Source organism: Pholcus phalangioides, unplaced genomic scaffold (assembly GCF_987345545.1).
Source record: "Pholcus phalangioides strain wild (caught in Gottingen) unplaced genomic scaffold, Ppha-v1.0 ptg000010l_1, whole genome shotgun sequence".
NCBI classification, from domain to species: Eukaryota; Metazoa; Arthropoda; class Arachnida; order Araneae; family Pholcidae; genus Pholcus; species Pholcus phalangioides.
In genome coordinates, this window is record NW_028301603.1 from 29,287,501 (window position 1) to 29,312,308 (window position 24,808).

Here is a 24,808-nt window from a genome sequence, read left to right on the forward strand (position 1 = left end):
GGATAGAGGGGGGGGGGGGGGGGAGTGGTTTTTTTTTTTGAAGCAATAGAGGGCGTTACTTCCGTCTGCTCTCATTTGGTGCGTTTCCGTCCACACCGTCGCTTGGCCACAAGCAGGTATTTATCCTCCAGGAAAATCCTATGAAGTTATTAGGCTAGCCGTCCATTGGAGGCAACTACTACTACTACTACTTAGGATGGATTCACGTCTACAGACACTCACCGCGTCGCGTCAGACATGGCGAACATTCCTTAGCATAAAAATGTCTGCCTGCGCAGCCACCACGCGATAGATATGAATACGTTCATTGGCTTTATGTTTAAGAATGTTTGCGTGTCTACCACGACACGGTGAGAGATGTGAATCTACCTTAACCGTACACGCAACAACTATGCAACGCATGCATTGCGTATGAGCGACCAAGTGAGGGGAGTGACTAAGTGCGTTACTGTATGAGTGAGCAAGTGAGTGACGGTCACTCATATAGTCACTCACTTGATCATTCATATGGTCATATACTCAACCACATACAGTCACTCACACTAACTCACTCATACGGTCACTCGCTTGATCATTCATATGGTGATTCACTCAACCAATACTGTCACTCACGCTCACTTACTCATACGGTCACTCACTTAGTCACTCATACGATCGCACAATCACTTGGTCACTCGTACAGTCGATCGCACAATCACTTGGTCACTCGTACAGTCATCACACAATCACTTGGTCACTCGTACAGTCATCACACAATCACTTGGTCACTCATACCTGGTCACTCACCCAATCACTGGGTCACTCATACGGACAGGGCAGGCGAAATTTCCGGATCTCACATGGAACTCGCACAAATTCCTCAGCGGAATTTCTAACGAATCGGTATGTACCGGACCGGAATGTGTGCCCACCTAACATATTTATATTGTCATAGTTGTGCTTGTTTCGCGTGTTCTTGCTGGTGCTGCCATCTCCCTTCCATATCTTCAAGCGAAGTTGGTAAATGTTTGAGTTTTCAGGTTATGCAAGTATCGTGTTGAACGCGGAATCGTCTCTCTGCGGAGAAACCTTTCCCAAATGAACGCTTCGAACGCTCTGTGGACTCGCTATGAGCAGGATGCGTCTGTCGTGCAGCGTTCTTGAGCTAGGTTTTATAACCGTTCGACTGATCGTATAATCAACGATGGAGGAGATTAGGGGGGGGGCGGTCTTTCTCTCATCTCTCCTAACGGTAAAGGGAGCGCTTGGTCGCCCCCCCCCCCAGTAAATTTTGTTCCTTGAAAAGTGTTATAGACGGCAGCCACGACTTGTTTATTGTGTGTGTGTTGCGTGGTGGTAATTTGGACCGGCTCATCTCTGTTAGGGGCCGTTCAAGTATTACGTCATCATCGATGGGGGGGGGGGTTGGATAATGCTTACGTCATCAACCACCTTTCATGAAAATATGGAATATTTTTAATGGCATCTTACTCGGTGCGCCAAAAAACGAGAAAAACCTTTCGATAGTTAGAGGGCAATTGAAGTAACATCCCCCAATTGATAAGTGCCCTACAGAGCCACTTTAGTGATCTCAATGTTTCGCGGATCCGAGTGATCTGGAAATGTGTCCGGGCCGCTTGGGTGCTCTGGAAATGCATTCAGGCCATGAGTGACCGAAAGAGTGACTCGGAGCTTGAGTGACCAAAGAGTGGTTTACAGAAAGTCATTTCGCCTATAGCCATTGGATATACCACAAAAAAGGGTAAATATGGCGAATGCGTTGGCCTGTTACATCCAATAGCTATAAGTAGACTGTTTTTTTAGTGACGTAACGAACTTCGCGTGAAGGTATTCTACTATACTGTGGACAATGTTGGCTAACCTGGTTGAGGGTGGCCCAGTGTGGCCAATTCGAAAAATGAGTGGGGTCAAGAAAGTGAGGCTAGAATGAGTAAAAAGCGGCAAAATTTGTGTAGCCTACAGCCGGCACTACACTTGAGGACGGACAAGCACCAAGTGAGAAGCGAGAGGGCAGATGCAACCTACGCCCCCCCCCTCTCTAGTCCCCCTCCTGTAAAACAATCATCTTTACTTTTGGGTCCATCCTAGTACACACACAGTGATAGCCAATAACGTGAAAAATTCCTACATATTCTCGTCCTAGGATCATCATCAAGCATAGGTAACATTCCCTAGAGGGAAAATCTATCTACGGTAATTGGAATCGGACACTGATTATATTACGAGGAACACATGGACAGGAATGCGGCAATGGCGCAATATCCGACTACATAATAACGCTTCTAGGACACATCACAAGTGAGTCTAATAAACCCGGAAAAAAACAGATGACGAGATCAGATATCATATTGGAGTCAGATACACCATTGGGGGGAGTGACGATTATGTGAGTGCTGCTATTAATAAATAATCAATCGAATTCTTTTACCGTTACGGTCAATAATATCAAAGGCTAATGTGTAATCAAATGTGTGTTACAGGTTAATGTTGTCCTTCAATCGCTTTTTTTTAAGTATTAGGCCGAGATTACACTTATAAAAGTTTGATAAAATCCCTTTTATAAAACTTTAAAAATCCAACCAATAAAGCTCATAGATTACATTTGTGCAAATGCAACCGATAATTTTATTGGTTGAATTTTTTTCAAATTTTAAAAAAGAACTTTTAAAAAACTTTTACAGTGTAATCACGGCCTTAGATGCAAATGCAATTTCAGTACGCGGTCCAGATATGCGGTATTTCTGCCGCTTGTGGGCCAGGAAGTTGTCTGTAAAGCCGGGGGTGCACAACCTCCTGCCCGCGGACCAAGAGGTTCTATCCGGCCCGCGAGAGTTATTTCTGTAGAAAAGTATCAATACATATAAAACATGGTACACAATACAAATACAACGCCACAACAGGCAAATTGCCCAACGAGGTGGCTGACTTAAGAACATCATGGATCCCCGAGCCATTTTTTGGAGGCCCTACCTACTACTGCTACACCCCCGCCCGCGGAACCCCCAACGTATCGGTACATGCGGGAGTGTGCGTGTACGTGTAGTGAAACCTGACGTGAAGTTTTTTGTTTCTCTGTAATGCCCGTCATGTGCAGTGCTGCCATCTGCCACCAGTTTTTCTAACCATGAGTGAAGTGTTATGATTGAATGATTTATCGTTGTAGGACTGTTGCTCTCTGTGGCGAGACTTTTTAACGGGGAGATCGGCTCGCATTTGCGCCTTGAAGTTGGGAACCACAGAAAACCAACTTCAGCCGACCACCACTGTGGGGTTCAAACCCGGATCCTCGCATCGCGAGTCCGTCACTATAACCACTCGACCACCACAGCGGCACCTAGGCTGATTATATTTGCCTCGTAAAATTACTGGATGGCGCAAAAAAAAAAAAAAACTTGTCAAGACAAGTGAAGTTGTCAGTTACAGCCTAAATAAAATTATCAACGGCAATAGTAGTTTCTGATCATAGACAAAGAAATTGTCACAGGCAAGTAAAGTTGTCACTTACAGATGAAAAACTGTCAAAGGGAATTACAGTTGACGTTTACAGCTGAAAAATTTGTCAAAAGCAAGTTGCTAATAACAGTCAAAAGTTTCCGATTATAGTAAAAAAAAAGTTGTCAAAAACAAATACAATTTCCAATCATAGCCAAAACAATTGTCAAAGGCAAGTAAAGTTGCCATTTACAGCTGAAAATTTTGTCAAAGGGAAGTCAAGTTGTTAATAGCAGCCAAAGACATTGTCAAAGTCAAGTTGCCGATAAAAGCAAAAAGAATTGTCAAAGACAAGTAAAGTTGCCATTTACAGGTGAAAAATTTGTCAAAGGCAAGTAAAGTCGCCATTTACAGCTGAAAAATTTTTTAAAGGCAAGTAAAGTTGCCAACCATCACTAAAATTGCTGAAAAATCCCCCAGTCGCGGAAAATTATGTGTACTGCAAGTCGAAATTTTATTGGTCAAAAAAAGCACATGTTTCACAAATATTATGTGAGATGAATATATTCATTTGATTACGATAATGTAATTTCTTGAGTCCCAAAAATAATCTTAGTACTTGATGTCGAAAATTCAACTAAGCCTAGTTGAAAATATGAGAAAAAACGGGGCATTTTATAAAACAAAATTAGGACGCCCAAAATTACGAGAATGTCCAGTAAAAGACGGATCATATGGTCACCCCTATATATACAAGACGCAGAACTACCGTACATCTAGCCCGTGGACTTTTCTATAAAAATGTCCCGTTTTTTCCCCTATTTTCAACAAGGCTTAGTTGGATTTTTGAAATCAAAGAACTCTCTCTGAGACTATTTTTAGGACTTATAAATTATGTTATGGTAATAATTTATGTCATATATATTATATAAAATTATTATGACTCTATCATAATTAATTATAGTTATATAAATAAATGTATTATATATTATAAATAAATGTATTATATATTATAAATAAATGTATTATATATTATAAATAAATGAATATCCAACTCACATATTTGTCAAAAATATGTTTGTGTGACTTGCAGTATCCATTATTTTCTGCGATTGGCGATTTTTCCTGAAATATTTTAGAGATAGTTGGGCAACTTTACCCCCGCCTCTGACATTTTTTACTGTAATTGACAGCTTCACTTGCCTTTGGAGTTTTTTTTTTTCGGCAGTAACTGGGAACTTTATTGGCTTTTGCAAAAAAATTTTGGCTACAAATCGCAACTTTACTTACCTTGACAGTTTTCTCGGCTATAAGTGGCTACTTTACTTTCCTTTGGGTGTATATGACAACTTTACTTGCTTTTGACAGTATATTTTGACTGTAATTGGCAACTTTACTTACATTTGACAAGTTTTTTGGAAGTAAATGGCAGCTTTACTGACCAATTTTTTTTCGGAAGTGGTAGCTTTTTTTTTTTTGGTTGTAATTTACAATTTTACTTGCCTTGACAACTTTTTTGGCAACATAACGTAATTTTTGTGAAGGAATTTTGGTCAGCTTAGGTATTTATCGTGTTGTGCGCCTCCACCGGAACAACCGTAGCGGACAGAATGGAGCACCGTGGAGGGCCGCATTTGGCCCCACAGGCCAGAGATTATGCACCACTGGCTTAGAGGGCCGTATACGTATGACGAATTTAGGAGCGATTGGTCGAGAGGCGAGTAGCAAGACCCTGTTTCCGTCATTGAAACAATTAAAGCAGTATTTCTCAAAGTGTGCGCCGCTGCTCCTAAGGGCATCGCCAACCTTTGTCAGTGACGTCGCGGTAATCTGGAGATATTGATTTGTTGAAATATCTACTAAACTGTTCTGGGGGAGCCGCAGCTGAAACATGAATTGAGCAAGGGGGGCAGGTGACAAAAGTTTGAGAACCACTGAGTTGAAGAGTCACATTTTTTTTTGGTTTTTACGTAAATTAATTTAAAATGCTGGAAATGTCGGCAGTTCCCGTCTCTGGTCATCCGAATATTTGAAATATTTCCGAAAAATACCTTCCGAGTAGGTGGAGTTCCACATGAGACGAACCAGTCTCCTCCCGTCTGCGGGGTCGCGATCTTCCACGATCGTCTTGTTCAGGCACCAGGCGTACACCAACACGCAGTCGTAGAATGCAGCCAAGATCGGGCTGATCTTGCAAGAAAATAATTCAAAAAAACAAAAAATATATACAAAATATACATAAAACTTTGTTGATGTGGCCTTTATCTCACCAACCGTCCGTCGTATAGGTATGGATCCAGTTTAAGAAATGCTGTTGAAAAATGACCCTGTACCAATTTCTACGGTGGACATGCAGTGTGTCCGAAAATAAAAAATCTAAATTTTATACGTTCCCCCCGTCCTCTGACTTCTAATTCATTACGAAAACGCCAACTGGGGCGATAATTGCTGTAGTTAAGGGAGGCCGCTATGCATTGGGCGAAAATTGCTGTAGTTAAGGGAGGCTGCTATGCAGTTCCCGTCTCCGTCCTCTAACTTCTAATTCATTACGAAAACGCCAACTGGGGGCAAAAATTGCCGTAGTTAAGGAAGGCTGCCATGCAGTTCCCGTCTCCGTCCTCTAACTTCTAATTCTTTACGAAAACGCCAACTGGGGCGAAAATTGCTGTAGTTAAGGGAGGCCGCTATTTTGTGACACACGTCCTATCTTCACCCTAGGAATTGGTACAGGGTCATTTTTGAACGCATTTTGAGCATTTTGAAATTGGAATCATATCTCTACGATGGACGGTAGGTGAGATAAGGCAGCGTTAACATTTACTGGACACCCTGTATATATATAATGTATTGGTCACACGAGTGAGAAAAAAAAGAGCAATAGCAACGATAACAAGGATGCAGTGCATCAATCAGCTTGTGCCAAAGCGATACCATCTACTGGATCCCACACCATAAGTTTATATACTGTAAATGCAGTAGAACTTTTGGTTAATTCTAATTTTGGATAATTCGAACTTTCCTTGAGTTTTCCATCTAATTTAATGTCGAAATTTCTTGTTTAGTTCGAACTTTTTTCGAATTTTTTGGATAATTTGAAGTTGGAGGTGGTGGAAAAATCATGATTTTCCTATGAGCAAATTTGTATTAGTTCGGAAGAATTCGACAACAACTATCTTCAACCAGTTGCTCGCGAGCACCACGGTGTACCCATAGTGCTCGATGCTAGTGTCCGATTTCGTGTTCGCGAGCACTTGATATCAACGTTTCAATTGAACATCTTGTACAAATCGCATTCAAGGATCTAAATCATCCTGATCTCATGCATTCGTATGTCAAACTTGCCGTAAGAGTGGTTTTTTTTTTTTTTTTTTTTTTTTTTTTTTTTTTTTTTTTTTTTTTTTTTTTTTTTTTTTTTTTTGATGATAGGTACAGGGAGTGCTCGCGACTGCAAAAAAAGTTGAAGAACTCTGTTCTACAAGAAGCAGGACTTTGTGCGCTTTTCCCGATCAAGTTGTTGAACAACGACTTCTTATAAAGACAAATAAAAGCTCTAATAAGTTCTAATAATGACTTCTTATAAAGACAAGAAAATGTTGTTTTTCCCTCTACACTGTTTTTGATATGCACATTTTAACATTTTTCAGTTCGAGTGCATCGGGAATGTGTACTGCCAGTGACGTCTTTAAAGGGGGGGGGGGTGCCTTAGCGAGCCAAATAGCCTATTGCGGAAAGTACAGAGAGGCGGAAAATTTCAGGAATTCAGTGGGCGAGAAAATCAGTAGAATGGGGCGGCAAAATTTTTACACCCTATTTATGTACCCTAAATTAATCCGCCTCTTCGAGCAGTGCCGTCTTAACACAGGGGTTTACCTGGGCATGGCCTGGGAGCCTCAAGAGCACGGAGGGGGAAGAGACTTTCATAAAAATGAGATACGGTTAAAATTTTCGAGGGTAAGCGTGTAAATTGGTACGCACAAACATTTTTAGCCGGGTAGGGTCTCAAAAATATCACTTTATCCGGGGGGGGGGGACCTGATGCTCTTAAAACGGCGGCCCTGCTGCCGAAAAAGTAGAGGACTATAGGTCAGTGAGTGACCTAAAGAGTGACATAGAGAAATTTTAAGAGTGTGAATGGGCAAAAGAGTGACTTTTTGCGTGAGAAAGCATGTGAATGAACAACAAAGTGACCTACAGAGCGATCATGAGGTCAGTGTGAGTGACCTGTAGCATGTACAATCATGTGAGAGCACGTGAATGACCAAAACAGTGACCTGAAAAGCAAGGGCTCAGGTTAGTGAAGGGACAAAAGAGTTAACCTATAGTGTGTGCAACGGCTTCCACATCCTGGAGCAGTGTCCCTAGGCCGGGATCTTTAGCAGATCCCCAAGCCTGATTTTTCACGGGCTATAGTGAATTTATAGCATGAAAAGAAAAATTATGGTAATTGTCTCGGGCACCCATCATTTTTTTTCTTCCATGCTATAAATTCACTGTAGAAGGGTTTGTAGAAAGTCTTTCTTGGGGGGGGGGGGGGGAGGGGGTCTCACCTAAAATCCCAAGCCAGAGGATGTGGGGGTCATGCAAGCATGTGAGTGAAACAAAATAGAGATACAGGGGTATTAACAAGTGTGCGGAAGAGGGGGGGGGGGGTCAAGCGTGTTTTGCAAAAATAAAAAATGCACGTAACGCGTAACACACAATTACACGCAACAAATTGTTTTACGCTATATCTCAAAAAACACAACGCACGTCAAAAGCAATGGTATAGCCAGATGCACATGGCAAGGGTGCGACCAATGATATTACTCCGGTTTCGGTATCTCTTCCCGTCTCGGCACGTGTCCCGCGGCCCTGATTCGTAACGAAATTGTTTTCCGCTAAATCTCGAGCGGTTCACAACAAAAATAGGCGACATTGGTGTGTTTGTTAGCTATTCCAAAGACAAAGCCGATGATAACGTCAGTGCCTAACACGCGATTCAAGGCACAAAAAACGTATTTACCGCAGAACTTAAGGGCCTATGCACAGCCTACTCAACTTTTTTTTTAATGCTAATTCTCTTCGAATTCTTAATTAATTTTTTATATGCAACATGCTTGTGTTATTTTAGACTTTTAATGCCATGTCAGCAGTATTCTATATGATGTTAAGGGGAGAGCGGAGTTATACCGAACAGTGGGGAATTCCGAACACCGTTGTTCTGGGTCACTGTTTGAATCTAGAGGGGTCTGATTAGTGTTGCAGCCTGACGGTGTGTCCACGGTAAACTCATCGAGCGGGCGAGTGCCTTTCTAGCTGTGTTATTGCGAGTGGTGTGTAAAAAACAATTTTTCCGGTTAATTATGTAAGGTGCTAAATTGGATAAGAGATAAGTAAAATGGGTTCGCGTTTAGAGTAGTGAGCTTGGTGTCATTTGATTCTACGTTTCTTAAGCTATTTATTAAGTAGGAAGAAAGTTTGCTTTGCTGTGTACATTTTGAGTTTAGATCGAGAAATTACCACGAGGTGTCGTTTGGGGCAATTCCGAACACTTTGTTCAGTGGTGCAGAAACTGCAGAAAATTTTATTTGTGATTTTTGTAGGCAGCGTTAGGTTCTATAAGCCAGTTTCAACTCTGCAGTTGATGTTATTTTTGCTATTTCTTTTAAGAACTTAGATGCAAATGTTACTTAAATTTTTAGAACACTAAAGGTATTCATATCGATTAAAAATAATTACTAGCTTTATGTTCACCTTAGTTGTATATTTCCACAGGAACAATTGATCCTAGAGTTGAATATGTCATTTAAGTAATTAAATTATTAATTTCACAAAAATCTACGTAACGGAAGCTACATTCCTTACTTAGCTGACCCCGTTCGGTATTGCCCCGACCCACGGGACAGTTCCGAACAGTGTAAGCTCTTACAAAAAAAAAATTTCTATGAAAACTTGAACTATAAAGTCAATTTTTTTGTGGTTTTTTAGTTAGGTAATGAAACAGGGTATATACCTATAGTAAATTTTTTTTCATGAACTACAGCAAATAATTGAATAATTAGAGATTTCCCTTAAGTGTTCGGTATTACCCCGCTTTCCCGTACTAAAATTCAAACATTATATACAATATATATACGTGGTGATGGGATATCATGAACAAATTCATGCTGTGTTTTGTTTTGTTTTCGAAATTCTCTCGATAGACATAACAAAAACATATCTCCCTCATTTTTCTATCCATTTCACTTCCTCAAAATCACCTTGACATAAGCTATAAGCTTATTTTACCCTGCCGTTAAAAAAAAAAATAATATTTCTTGTTCGAAACAGCTTTTTTTTTCATTAATATGCAACGTATTGAAAGGCGAGTAAAGGTTATTGACCACGTTTCTTACAAAACGCACCACACTGTGCGTCGCAGACTCGCAGACCGTTCTCCTTGAATCAGTCACTTATAGGAGCAACAGCTAAAGGACATGCTTAAACAGCATCCGTTATGGTCAATAGAACTTGAAGAGACTCACTATGTTATCTCTGGAGAAAACAGACGTGTCTTCCTTCAACACGGCGTTGATCTCTTGTAAGAAAATTTTGTAGTCGTCACTGATCGGAACTCGGACCGCAATGATCATCAGAGACTCGAACATCTTCCTCACGTCCTAGAATGTACACAATTGCAAATTTAGTATTCTTTTGATCACTAGCTGTGACTGTTCCTTTTTTTTATACAAAAAAAATTCATTCTCAAGTGCACTTCCATTGTTGAATACAATGTATCGTTGACTGACGAAAATTACATTGTTGAAATGTAGAAAATTACATTGTGTAAATGTAGAAAATTACATTGTGTAAATGTAGAAAATTACATTGTTGAAATGTAGAAAATTACATTGTTGAAATGTAGAAAATTACATTGTTGAAATGTAGAAAATTACATTGTTGAAATGTAGAAAATTACATTGTTGAAATGTAGAAAATTACATTGTTGAAATGTAGAAAATTACATTGTTGAAATGTAGAAAATTACATTGTTGAAATGTAGAAAATTACATTGTTGAATGTTTAAATTGAATTAGATTGTAACGACGAGAGATGTAACGACGATATAGTAACCTACCTTAATGACCCCACAATTAATTATAATAGTATATTTTCCGTTTTTCCCGTGCCATTTGTAATTTCCGTTCGTTGTTTGACTGATGCCCCATGCACACAATCTTCCAAACGTGTTTACTTGTGAGTCTTCCATTTATTTCATTTTGTGCGCATGTGTAAATAGTTTTTATTATTACTAATTTTTATTTTGTGTTTTTACTTATTTATATCTCGTTTTTATTAATTTAATATTTCGTAATCCTATGTTTTTAATAACCTCGCAGGTCGGTTGTAATTACCACTATATTAGTGTTGTCATGGGCCCATGCACCCAAACAAATAAAGATTTTCATTGATTGAAAATTGTTGTGTTTAAATTGAATTGCATTATTGGATTCAAAAAAAATTACATTGTCTAATGTAAAAAATTACGCTGTTGAATGCAAAACTTTCATTGCTTAATGTGAGAAAATTATATTGTTGAATGGAAAAAATCACATTGTTGAATGCAAAACATTACATTGTTGAATGCAAAACATTACATTGTTGAATGCAAAACATTACATTGTTGAATGCAAAAAATCGTATTGTCGAATGCAAAAAAATTACATTGTTGAGTGCAAAAAACTACACTATGGAATGAGGAAAAATTACATTGTTGAGTGCAAAAAAACTACACTATGGAATGAGGAAAAATTACATTGCTAAATGTGAAAAGTTGCATTCTTTAGTATGAGAAAAGTGGTGATATATAGATAAAAGTGGTGATATATAGATAAAAGTGGTGATATATAGTGTTGAATGCAAGAAATCATTAGTGAATGTGAAAAATTACATTGTGTTGAACGCAAAAAATTACAATGTGCATAAATGCATTAAATGCAAAAATTTAAAGTGTCCTATCATGCAAATTGGATCCCACCTGGTAGGGAAATTTGGCGATATGGTTTTTTCGAAAATTGTAGTACTGTATTATTATTATTACACAAAATATCAGACAGAATATCAGTTTTCTATCCCAATCCAAGATTTCGCGATTCGGGCTTTCAGACAAAGAATCGGGGCTATTTTTGGAAAAAAATTCACTGAGATGACTGTTAATCGAATGCTATTGATTTCGGCGGTTGCATCTAATGATTCTTTGTGAGCGGAAATATTACCGTCTTCGACGACGTTATAGACCTTTTATGTGAAGTAGGGAGAGAGAGAGACTCAGCGGAGAAATCCGACGAGGACTAGAGCTGCATTTCGTTAGAGTGGCTATTCACAACACCTCTCTAACACATAATAACCATTCATAACCTCAACTGAAGCCCTCGATGCTTCATTTTAAAAGGATAATTAATCAAGTTAGTTAAGCACAGGAGGAGGAGAAAACGATGAAATTGTTTCGAACGCCTCTTGCATTATGCCGCCCATCATCCGTAAAGACCGTGTTAACAAGTTTCGAAAATGAACTTCTCGATTGCATCAACACCCCTTCCAAGGGTTGATAGCACGAGATGTCTCGTACGTATACAGTGTCCGTAAAACAAGTTTGCATGAAGGGCAACATTCATTCTGCAACTGCTGCAACCAGTAGAATCGATACCAGAATTTGTACATACACTACTACTCAAATGCCACAGTACTGCATGTAAAATAGCAATAGAAAGCGAAGAAATTCAAAATAAATCTCTAATGTGAAGGTGACTTCATTTCAAATCTTACTCCAATAATAAAACTTCAAAACAAAGAGCAATAAAACTCATAACAAATGACTCTTCCAAATGACTTTTTCAGTCTTGGAATGTAGAAAATTACATTTATATACTATACAATATACTATATAATATTACATTTTATTTCATGACATGCATATGCCTTTCGAAAATACATACATCCAGAATTGATGAAAATTCATAATTCCCAAATAGATACAGAATTTCGGAATGGGTGAAAATTCATTATTTCAGAATTGATGAAAATTCAGAACTCCCGAGTGGATGAAAATACAGAACTTCGGAATGGATGAAAATTCATAATTCCTAAATGGATGAAAATTCGAAGTTCCAGAATTGATGAAAATTCAGCATTTGTGAAAAAAATTATTGTTGCCGTAAGTACGGGGTCAGGCGTGAGACAGCACCTGTTGCACACCACTAAGGGTGGCTCTGCCTGCAAGTAATCGTAGAAGGAAATATGGCCCGCAAGCCATAATATTTATGTACCCATGGAGACAGACCCAGAGCTGCAAACTATAGCCTTATTTTAAACCGCATGAAAAAATCCTCCATCTCAATGGTATTCAAAAGAGTTTTCAGTTTTATTGAAAGCAAACTTGTTTGTGATGAAAATACGCCAAGCTATTTTTCCCAGGTTTTACATACGTAATATGTATTTTAAAAGTGAAACGTCTCTTTTTGACATGAAACTTCCTCTAATTATTAATTGGAGTAAATTAATTAATTATTAATTTTAAAAAATGAAAACTAACCGCATTGCGACTGTCACGAGGGACGTACCAATGGAAACCGGAGACGCTGTCGCTGCTTTGTCCCTTGAGAAGCTCGACGCTAAGAAACACGTAATCACCACCGCTCATGCCGCAATCATACGCATCGATGAGCATGCGCCGTAGGCTGTTGCCTGGTGCGATCATTATGAACACTGAAACAAATTAATTAATTTAGTAATTAGACAATGTCACTAGCAAAAACAAAACATACAATTTGGTTCTGAACTCACGGTATAAACTTCAAGGCAAAAGTGTTCAACCTTTAGGAGAGTGTGGGCCACTTCACTGATTTGAAAGCGTGTCGCGGCCCACCTAATTTTTTTATCCGTAGCAGCGCCGAAGGTTACTTTAATGATTTGTAAAAGTGATGTGGGTAACTTAAGTGCAGAACTCTGGAAATATGTCGCGGGTCAATCAAGTGATCTCTAAATATGCTGTATGATGAGTAAATGCTGTATGCATCTTGCTGAATGCATACTGTGATCCTCATTAAATCTCGCTTTTCCCCAAGTTTGAACCCCAAAGTTCAAAAATCTGGTGTTCCTCGAGCTTTGCGCCATACCGGCTAATGCAGGTCACTTCAGAGATGAGGAATTTCATCGCAGGTCACTGGAATGTGTGCATGATCTGGGAATGTGTCACGGGCCATTTAAGTGGTCTATGAATGTGTGCTCCTCAGTTCATTTTTACAAAATTAGGTTTGATATCGCTGGCCCACATCAGATGACTCAGATAGTCCTGTTTGGCGCAAGGGATACGGGTTGAGTCTGTATGTTTTAAGATGTGATGGATGCCGCTTATATGATCCATTCATTTTCAGCAGGTGAGGTGTTTAGGCTCTAGCAGCTTGGCACCGTGGAACTTCTGTCATTGAGAGAGGAAACACAAAAAACGACAACAATGCGCCTTTTATTCATGGCCACCACACCCTGGATTACGGCACCCAGGCCTGGATCTTTCACAGGCCTTCAGGGCAGACTTTTCACATGCCCCTTGTATAATAAGCTTATAGCGTGACAAAACAAAAAGTGATAATATTCTTCCCGGGTCCCGGTCTGGAGCCCTGTCACTCCCCCCCCCCCTCCCATCTCCTGTGGGTGTCATGAGAATAAGGCCGTCATTTTCCTTCAAGCTTCTTAGCCATGTTTGTCAGTTCTAACTTGGGGGAGGGGAGGGGCATCCAGAAAGGCATAACGTATTGCAAAATGGAATAACTATATATAAACTGTGGAAAAGTAGGCCCATTTTCGTAGAGCAAAGAAATAGTAGGCCCTAGAACAGTTCCCAACGGAACTCCCCTTTTCCAAGTTCTTGAAAGCTGCTAATTTTTTTCGTTTAGAAAGACTACTACAGTTGTTATAATATTTTAAAGAAGCAAAATCTTATTTCGAAGTATTAGACAATATTTTGTTGCAATGACAGAGAAGAGAACTGATGAAAATTTAGAATTGATGAATCAAAAACAGGAAAAATAATTGAAAGAAATAATTCCAGAATTAGTAAGAAATTCTAATTAAATCAATGGAAATTAATGAAAAAATAAATAATTCCATAATATTGATGTAAATGCAGAATTAAATGCCGCGATTGAAGAAAAATACAAAATTATAAATGAAATAAATAATTATATAATTTACACAAATTTTTTTTGTGATAATTATATAATTGATGGGAATTCCAAATAAATGAAAGAAGTGATTCCACAATTGGTTAAAATTCAGAATTAATGGAAGAAATAGTTCCAGAATCGGAAAGCCGTCGATAACTTGGAGCCTGCGGTTTGATTCGAGGCTCCTTAAGCTCCTCTTAAAGTCCCCACCAGGAAAGACAATGCATTTCGTCACCTGGAGCAAACATCTATTTTTGTGCTTCCCCTCCACTATGATTGCTGATGAAAAAAGTGTCGATTCGGGGCCCCCTGGGCATCAAAGGCATCCGCCTCTCTCTAGTGGTGGCTCTCTTTTCCCGAGACAAACAAGTTCTCTTGATAATAACTTTATATTTTCATGGTTTTCAAGCTCATAAACCTTGTTTTGCGTACTAAAAGACATAATAATAATTTATGTATAATTTTTCATTTATTAACAGGGGCGACGCACCTGTCGCACACCCCTTAAGGGGAGCTATAGATTGACATACTTTTTGTTTTGTTTTCTTTATAGAACTAGGCAAAATCCGATATGGAAATTTACATTATGCGGGGCGCCTAGGAAAAGGTCCCTTTCATCCTGCAATAACTCGCGAACCGTTGATCGTAGGAGTATAACCACGACTCTTATATAACCTTATCTAGTGGTTATCTAGGTGGTCGTGGTATAACCCCTTGATAATTATCCCCTATTAGTTTTCACTTCCAACTGACAAGGAAACGGTTCAAAGGAGTCATCCTCAAAAAGTTTCGAAGGAGACCTCAGATACGTCATCGATATTGCCAAGGTTTGTATAGTTATATGAGAATTTAAAAAAAAAAAGACTTTTTCATTTGGTCTCACCCTGTCTTGCAAAATCCAATTAAAAGCCCCCCCCCCCGTCTCTCCCTGAGCCCAACAACAAAATAAAACCATGTTTTTAAGTGCAGTATTTGCTTAGATATTTAAATTGAAAATCGTTGAGGGGCGTGGTAGCCCAGGGGGTCTATTCAGCAGTAAGTAGTCCATTTTCCCCTCAGAATATTCAGGGGAAAGAATTCCCTGCTCGTGCCGAAACCGAAAACCATAATTGGTGAAACGGGGTTCCAATGGATAGTTATAACCCATCAAACCCCCTTCATCATGACTCTGCCAAACCTGTACAGTAGTGCGCTTTGCAATGATAGTTAGATACTAGTGAGGTGGGGGAAAACGTAGGTTCACCCGAGACCCAAGGGGTGTATATATATTTTTTTCAATAATTACAAGATTACACTGATACCAGTGCAGTTAGGTTCAAGAGCATTCTTCAGTGAAAGAGTTATACCTTTACAAAAGCAATATTTACGAGTAATTTCCATTAACTGCGAGTAGTGAGAATGAGTATAAATGTATTTACAATTTTGCAGCAAAATTTCGTCAGCAGCTTAGAATATTTCAAAAGGGTGGTTGATGACGTAAACAACCTTCAAATTCCCCCCCACCTTGTCATCAAAAGTCAGCAAATCCGAAACCCCTTTCTCTCCCCGCCCCCTCGGTGCTGACGTAATACTTGAATGACCCCCCCTAAGTGATCAATGAAAAAAATCAGTATTCATATAATTTTTTCAATCCTTTCCATTGTCAAAAAATTCAAAAAGTGAAAAAATATCCTGAAAATGCCAAAATATGCCCCAAAACTCCAAAAAATACCCTGACAGTGGAAAAAAAAAGCAGAAAAATGCAAATGTCATCAAAATCTGTGTCCTGCTAATACAACCCCTTGCAATATGAATGACGTGTCTGAAGTCTACATGTTATTTGAATACTTTTCCCAATTGGAAGTATGCTTCTTATACCAACGTGAGTTATTCCAGGATAAAAGCGCTTTCCTAGATATGTTTTTATATATATACAGTCGAATCCCGTTTTTAAGAATACCGTTATAGCGAATATCACGTTTTAACGAACACTATTCTAATCTCCCAAATAAGCTTACATAGAGCAATACAAAAAACTGGAATTCCTTTATAACGAAGTGATTTCTCCGGTCTCTTGGAGTTCGTTATAACGGGATTGGACAGCAGGGTGTCGTCATGGCCCCCACAAGGGGTGGGCAGGCAAGGCTCCAGCCCTGGGGCCCGGGATGATTTTCATTATTTTCTGTTTTTTCACGCTGTAAATCCATCATAAGAGAGTCCGTGAAAGTCTGTTCGGGGGGCCCGCAAAAGATCCCAGCCTAGGGCCCTACTCCAGGATGTGGGGACCATGGGTGTCCTGTAAGTGCTAGCACGGCCTTTATCTCATCAACCGTCCGTCGCGACGTAGAAGTATGATTCCAATTTAAAAAATGCTCGAAGGGCGTTCAAAACTTACCCTGTACCAGTTTTGAGAGTGAGAATACAGTGTGCGACAAAATAAAAAAACTCAAAATTTTTATACGGTCCTCCTGTTCTCTAACTTCCAGTTAGAAAGGTGTTGCCCTGTGCTTCCTTCTGCCAACAAAAGAGAAATCCATGTTCCTCAGTGCAATATTCGCTGAGATATTCGAATTCGAGAAACGGAGACGGTGTGAGAAAGAATAGTGTTAAATGCGGAAAAACCGTTTTAACCGCATTTAACGCTGTTTTTTCCCAAATTTCTTCCGTTTGTCAAATTCGAATATCTCTGTGAATATTGCACTTAAGAGGCACTTGTTGCAATTATTAGAGGACAGGCACCTGAGGAGAAACAGGGCAACAACTTCCTAACGGGAAGTTAGAGCACGTGGGGAGGGACCATATAGAAATGTAGATATTTTATTTTGTCTCACACTGTATTCTCACTCTCAAAGAACATTTTTTAAATTGGAATCATACCTCTACGACGGACAGGTTATGAGATAAAGGCCGTGCGTTTGAAATAAATGTTTCAAATACTTCATAACTTATTATATATACAGGATGGGCAAAAAGTCTGTAGAAGCTTTGAAAATGAATAAAAACCGGAGAAATAGCCGAAATAAAAAACGGTTTGCAGGGTTAACATCGCTAGGTCACGGGAATGTTTTTGAACCAGGGAAAAAAAAATAACTCAAAAAACCGCCGATAGATGGCACTGACATGCACAAGTCAAAGAAAAGATACGCAAATACCGAACACAGAATGCCTCCAAATCGTTCATTACAGCAGTATGTGTTCCACATGACTACCACCACCACAGGGAATAACACATTGCGGGCCAGTCACAAATCCATCAACGGAAGAGTACAGCAGGTCCACATACACGGTTTATAACGGTGAACTGATTGTGGATTAGGAGCGCAAGTTCTTATAACCATCTCATTTGCATATTTCCACCGAAGTCGCTCGTACCAGCGCCACCTATCGGCTGTTGTTTTAGTTGTTGTTTTTTTCTAGTCTTAAAAAAAATCCCCGTGACCTAGCGATGCTAACCCTGCAAACCGTTTTTTTATTTCGGTTATTTTTCCGGTTTTCATTCATTTTTAAAGTTTCTACGGAGGACTCTTTGACACCTCCCCTCCCCCCAGTATATATATAATTATGACGAATTTGAAACATTTATTTCAAACGAGAATTGCATTCAAATTAAATATGCATATTTATATTGGATACCGTATCATTCAACCAAAGATCATGATATCAAAGATTTGAAAAAGATATATATATCAAAGAGAAATAAAGAAAAAACCCGGAATACGTGCTTAAAAAAAAAACAATTTTGAAGCGTCAGAGAGAACTTTGTTAAAAAATTCAATGCATTAATTATAACGTATTGAAAAAAAAAATTTTAAACGTAATAATGGCATAATTATGTGCTACACAAGTCTTCTTTCAGAAGCCTAAATACTTGACATGCACAAAGAGAATTTTATAACAAGAAACTTCGATAAAAACGGAAGGATTTGAAATCGGAGTTGCAGTTGGAGATGCATTACTCTTTTAAATTAATTACGTACTAAAAGATGAAATATATGAAAACATTGAGAGGGAAGCAAATTTTGTTTTAGTTTTAAAAGTGTTTTTAGTCCGACACTTGTTCAATTTTAGATCATATATTTTTCTTCTTTATCAATTAGATTATAAATTTCCGTATCTTCCCCCAATAGTCAGTCGGTATTGTATATGTTATTGGACCGATGAGCTCAGAGCGTTGTTAGTAGACCTATCGAGCGGAACGAAAGTTGCAATGGAACATGGCTTCGCGAACCACTTTGAGAGGATGGAAATCGCGAAAAACGCATGCAGGTTTTCGACATCACGCTGGAACGACAAAAAATACAATAATAACTACAAAAGTTTGATTGATTATTACGAGAGTAGTTGGAAGTGGCGGCCGCCGACGTCATTTCGCATTCTACAACGACGTAAAAATGATTCCCGGCCGCGCTCGAAAATAGCACGTATGCATTTGATGTCGTCCGCAGCGCGTGATCCTACCCCAGCGCATGCGTTTCGCGACGCTGCTTACGTCAGATATGGTGAGCAAACCCACGAACGCATTCAGCGCTCAACTGACGTCCACCTTTCGCTCCTCTGGTGCTCGTAGCCTGCATGCGTTTTTCGCGATTTTCACCTTCTCGACTTGGTTTGCGATACCATGTTCCGTTGCAATTTTTTTTCCCTCTTGATACCTACTAACAAAACTCTGAGTTTGTCGGTCAATTAACAGAACACCCTGTATAGAATCAGGAACGGAACTAGGCAGGGTTGATGGAGGCAATCACTCCGGCGGCAATCCTGAAGGGGGTATGGTGACAAATTTTGTGACAAACAAAAAATCCTGTCATAAAATCACCGAATTTTACAGTGAAGGACTATTAAAATTGCATTCACACCGCCTTCCTGAGGAAATCCTAGTTTCAGCCCTGTATACAATAGTATCATCTACAAAAAAATATTATCTTACTATTTAGATTTTAGATTATACAAAGAAATATAGTATGGGTTCTAGAACTGATCACTGAGGAAATTCTTTTTCTTGCTATTTCCTTTCACACGAGACGTGACGGTCGCTATTTGATTCGTGTATAACGACCGGCTATACCGACTGCTGAACAACAAACTGTAAGTCCCGGTCTAATTAATTCCTAATCCTTCGTGTGCAGGAAATGGTGCGACAAAAAAAGTGATGGAATGATCTAAAAATACTTAAATAATCATTTAAATAATTGATATAACTGTAATAATGAATACTACTGTATTCCTGGATCTGAAAAGAGCCTGTAATTGTGCGGATATAAATGATATATACATGGTGTTAATGGACCGACAAACTCAGAGCGTTGTTATTAGACATCAAGAGGAACAAAGATTGCAACGGAACATGGTGTCGCAAACCACGTTGAGAGGGTGAAAATCGCGAAAAACGCATGCAGGCTCTGAGCCCAGAGGAGATGAAAGGTAGATGTCAGTTGATCGCTGAATGCGTTCGTGGGTTCGCTCACCGTGTCTGACGTAAGCATCGTCGCGAAACGCATGCGATGGGGTGGGATCACGCGCTGCGGACGACGTAAATTAGCGCTATTGCGATAGTAAGCGCGTGTAGCAGTTAGTTGTTCTATGAGTATCGTGATAGCTGACTACACGAACGAGGAATACGCTGACGTACATCTGATTTACGGCCGAGCAGATGGCAATGGGCGCTTAGCACAGCGGATGTACCAACAGCAATGTCCGATGAGGCTTTGTCCGCACCATACTATCTTCGCCACTATCGATCGACTACTACGGGAGACGGGTACTTTCCACCCAGCACGGCGTGAGAGAGATGCAGGGAGACCGTGCAATGTACGCACTTCTCAAATGGAAGAAACCGTGCTGCAACGGTTTGCCGATTCCCCGTCGACAAGTACACGAGCGCTTGCAGCTAAACTCGATGTTGAGCACACGGCGGTCTGGAATGTTCAGCATAGTGAAAAGGTGTACCCCTTCCACATCCACAAGGTACAACCTAACCGAAGGTGACTATCCCCAAGGTGAACAGTTCGTGAGCTGGATGTTTGACATCAGCACATTCGAAATCATTTGACATCAGCACATTCAGGATCGAAACCTGCCTGCGTTTTCCGCGATTTTCACCCTCTCAACGTGGTTTGCGCGACACCATGTCCCACATTGCAATTTTTGTTCCTCTTGATGTTTACTAACAACTCTTTTGCAGATACTATTCTATGTACTAGGGAAGACACTGAAATCAGAGGCGCATTTATGGTTTTGTCGCCCGTCTCCCGTTCTGCTCTAATTTTCTTGATTACTGTTTCCTCGAATTCGCCACGCTATGCTGTAACACGCTGGTCTCCCTCCCCAGTCCTGCAAGGACACCCGTGTCTATAAGTCACTCTTTTGGTAATTCAATGCTTGCACACTATGTTTTTGTCACTCACATGCTTGCACACTGCTGTGGTTACTCACATGCTTTCACACTGCGGTGGCCACTCACTCACGTGCTTGCACACTGTTTTGGTCTCAGAAGAGAGAGGGCAACAGCTTTCTAATTGGGTTTTGTGGCACACGGAGAACTATATAAAAAGTTAATTTTGGTTATTTTAATAACTGTACATGTTGTACCCCTTGTAACATGAATATATTTTTGTAACAGGCATATCTGAGTACTACACGTTATTTGGAAACGTTTTCTAATTGGCAGCATACCTCTAGGATCGACGGTTCGCCAGTAAAATGCCATATCTCCTGTTTGCTATGCACCCTGTACATAGTTGAAAAAATAAACATAAGATTCATCAATTTGCCTTTTCAATAAAAATTCTCTCACCGGATTCAAATGAAAATCGCGCCTAACCTTATACAAATATACAGATACAACGTCACAACAGGCGAACGCCCAACGAGGTGGCTGCGAAAAAAATATGGATGTCAGATATTTCAAAAATACAGCAACCCGATTAAAAATGAAATTACAAACACTTACAGTAACTGTTCTTCAATACGTTCTAAAACTGAACTGAGTTTCATGAGATGCAGTTTCGAATGTTTTGAAACAAAACTGCTAATTGTTTAGTTTCTTCTACGAAATTATTGAGGAAACTACTTCGTGAAAAGGTTTTGTTTTTTAAAACTCGATGAAAATTATACCAGATTGAGAAATATTTGAAGCACGCTTGTCATAGAGCAGAGACGTCTAGTTTCTGAAATCTCATTTACTGTTTCTCAAGCTGAATTGCGATGTCGCTGCACGTTAAATCGGTTTTGTGCTGGAACTTTTAACGTAATTAACAAAACACGATACAATATTACCATCTGTCCATCAACCGAGCACGACTCCGGTCTACAGTCATTTTTTTGTTCGTTCAAAATTACTAATCAGAGGGTGCCAAAATCGGTACTTTCCCCTGGTGACAATGAGAATTCTTTTTTTTGGTTTGGACTATGGTTGTAGGATCTGTCGCGAGACTTTTCAACGGGGAGATCGACAACGGGGAGATTTGCGCCTGAAGGTGAAAAACAACAAAAACCACTATCAGCCAACAACTACGTTCCACCCGTGGAATTTGAACCCATGTCCTTGTGATGCGAATCCCTCACGAGGTCCATATGACCGCAAGTGGCTAACAGCGGTGCTGAAAATGTCCTCTCCCACCCCCCCCCCCCGAAGTCATGCAAAAATATTTCGTAACTCTTTACACCCCGAACACTCAACTTAAGACAAGTACCAAACTTAAGAAAGTGGCAATTTTAGAGGGGAAAGAAAAAAAAACAACGATTTTTTTTTTTTACCTTAAAGCATAATGCAAAAAAATATTGTTATAGACAATTATCCCTGTGTCTAGGCATGATGAAAATGCATTGAGCGCGAAGATTTCCAGGAATCCCGAATGAATAACGTCTTTGGCGTGCCATTCAGAAACATAGCAAAAGGATCCTCCGAGAACAAAAGAAAAGTGGCCGCTGGGAATGCAAAAGTTCTTTTCCAAAAAAAAGAGAAAAGACAAGAATTTGTTGCAAGTGCATAACATATACTACCTCTCCGGAGAAAATGCCTACAGATTAAAATTTTTGTGATAAAATGACCAAAAAAAAAAAGATTTATTGTTTGAAAATTCCTAAAATATGACCGACCGATCGCTCGAAAACGCCCAAAATATGACTTGTTATAAAAAAAAATATGGTATATCATAAAAATCCGAGTCGTAGTTATGACGGAAGTTCAGAATAAGAGCATATATTTACAGAGGGGCTTAGCGGGCTATAGCCCAGGGCGTCAAGCTCAGAGGGGAGGGGAATTTGAGGGAATGAGTGGCGAAGAAAATCCCGAAGAAGGAGGGCAAAATTTGTGTATAGCTCTAAATAAATCTGCCTCTGTGAGACAGTTAAGGACTAGGTCAGTGAGTGACCTAAAGAGTTTACAAGCACGTGAGTGAGCAAGATAGTGGCTTAGAGCGTGAGCAAGCATGTGAATGACCAAAAGAGTGATCTACAGATCAAGGGACTAGGTAGTAAATGACCTAGAGTTTGTGTGCAAGTATTGTGAATGACCTAGAGTTTGTGTGCAAGTATTGTGAATGACCGAAAGAGTCACCTACAGAGCCACGCACTAGGTCAGTAAGTGACCTAGAGTGCGTGAAAGCATATGAATGACCAAAAGCATGTGTAAACGTGTAAATAATCAAAAGGGTGACTATAAAGCAAGGAAACATATCAGTGAGGGACCAAAAGAGTAGTAGCATGGAGCGTGTGCAGGTATATAAATCGCCAAAACAATGTTCAAGCATGTGAGTGATCAAAACAGTGTTAGAGCACGTGAGTGACCACAGCAGTGTGCAAGCATGTGAGTGACAAAAACAGTGTGCAAGCACGTGAGTGACAAAAACAGTGTGCAAGCATGTGAATGACAAAAACAGTGTGCAAGCATTGAATGACCAAAAGAGTGTGATTTAGAGAGTGTGTGAGCATAGAATTGACCAAAAGAGTAGCCTAGGAACACGGGTGTACTTGCTGGAGTGGGGTTAAGCGGGGTTACAGCACAGGGTGGATAATTCGAGGAAACAGTAGTCAAGAAAATTAGACTAGAACAGAAGAGCGGCAAAATACATGTGGTCCAATCGGAAAAACCACGAATGCGCCTCTGGTTCAGAACCCCGGGACTTTCAAACCCCGGTGTGGTTTCAACCTTGCCACGAACAGTATATATTATTGTATTCATTATTATTTTATATCGTTCCAGGTGCTTACTTACCTCTAGCTTTGGTTGAGGCATCTTTCAAGGCAGTCGTGTAGGACGTCCTGTTCGTCGGCCGGAAGTAGAACCTGTGCATGTTGAAATGCTGCGAGTCCGAGTTCCTGCGGAAAACGGCGGACTCGACGCTCTTGGACATGCGTTTCTCCCTCTCGTGGTTCTCGTCGACGAACAGGGCGAAGTGCGACCAGCCGAACTCGTCCAGTATCGACAACAGGAAATCGCTGACGCGATCCAGGGAGAACGCCAACCTCGTGAGGGTGGTGAATATCCTCTTGTTGGAGAAGGCCTCGTCGATGCCTCCCGCGGTCAGCACCGGCACGTTCCAGAACGACCCCAGCCTGGCGACCTGGTCCAGGGCGTCGCTGCATCCCGGCCCTATGAAGACGGTCGCCCGCCTCTGGTAGAACTCCTCGGCGGCGAAACCGCTCGCCAGCGACTCGTGGCACGACCTGTTGCCGATCCTGAACACGGGCCGGAAGCTGTAGGAGGCGTACTTCTTGCTGACGTGCCGGATGGCCACCTCTATGGCCGTCCTGACCAGCCTGGCTTTGTAACTCAGCTCCGGGTTGTCGTAGAGGATGGACACTATCACTGCTTCGTACCTCTCGTTACCATCATCCTGTTGTTGTCGCTCGACACCGTCTGGTTCTTCATCGAGGATCATTTCTTTGCTCCCCGGATCTTCCGGTTTGTCGCGAGTGCTCGTCTGGATCGGGGTAGTCATCTCCGTGGTCATCGTCATCGTCGTGGTTTCGTTGTCTGCGGCCACAAGACACAACAACGTAAGCGTGGTCATCACCACAACCGACGTGGAAATTTGAGATCTCGACATCGTACCGGACTGAAGAGTTATGAATCCCCGATCCTGGGATTTATCTTGTCCTTCATGTTATACAGGGATCCTTCCCGATCCCGTTTCCTCTTGTTTTTTGAATGAGAGCGAGAGCAGCAGGAGAGAGAGAGAGAGAGGCATATCTCTCTCGTGGTGGTTGATGTTTTT

The 24,808-nt window shown here is 40.4% G+C and overlaps 1 protein-coding gene across 1 annotated transcript; it reads right to left on the reverse strand.

The window, feature by feature from the left end:
* Positions 1 to 5,008: 5,008 nt before the first annotated feature.
* LOC149081244 (atrial natriuretic peptide receptor 1-like) lies at positions 5,009 to 24,700 on the reverse strand. Its single transcript, XM_089238075.1, has 4 exons — positions 23,806 to 24,700; positions 12,983 to 13,155; positions 9,936 to 10,070; positions 5,009 to 5,622 (listed from the first exon to the last, which is right to left on the reverse strand). Exons 1-4 carry the CDS (start codon positions 24,638 to 24,640, stop codon positions 5,413 to 5,415), a joined length of 1,353 nt encoding a protein of 450 aa, XP_089094201.1. The 5' UTR covers positions 24,641 to 24,700; the 3' UTR covers positions 5,009 to 5,412.
* Between the last annotated feature and the right edge of the window lie 108 nt (positions 24,701 to 24,808).

Coding starts and splice junctions, on each gene's coding strand:
- LOC149081244 (XM_089238075.1), bottom strand. CDS start 24,640: ATGTCGAGATCTCAAATTTCCACGTCGGTTGTGGTGATGACCACGCTT. Junction 13,156..23,805: donor TGCCTCAACCAAAGCTAGAG/GTAAGTAAGCAC, acceptor AATTTGTTTCAG/TGTTCATAATGATCGCACCA. Junction 5,623..9,935: donor TTTTCTCCAGAGATAACATA/GTGAGTCTCTTC, acceptor TTTTCTTGCAAG/ATCAGCCCGATCTTGGCTGC.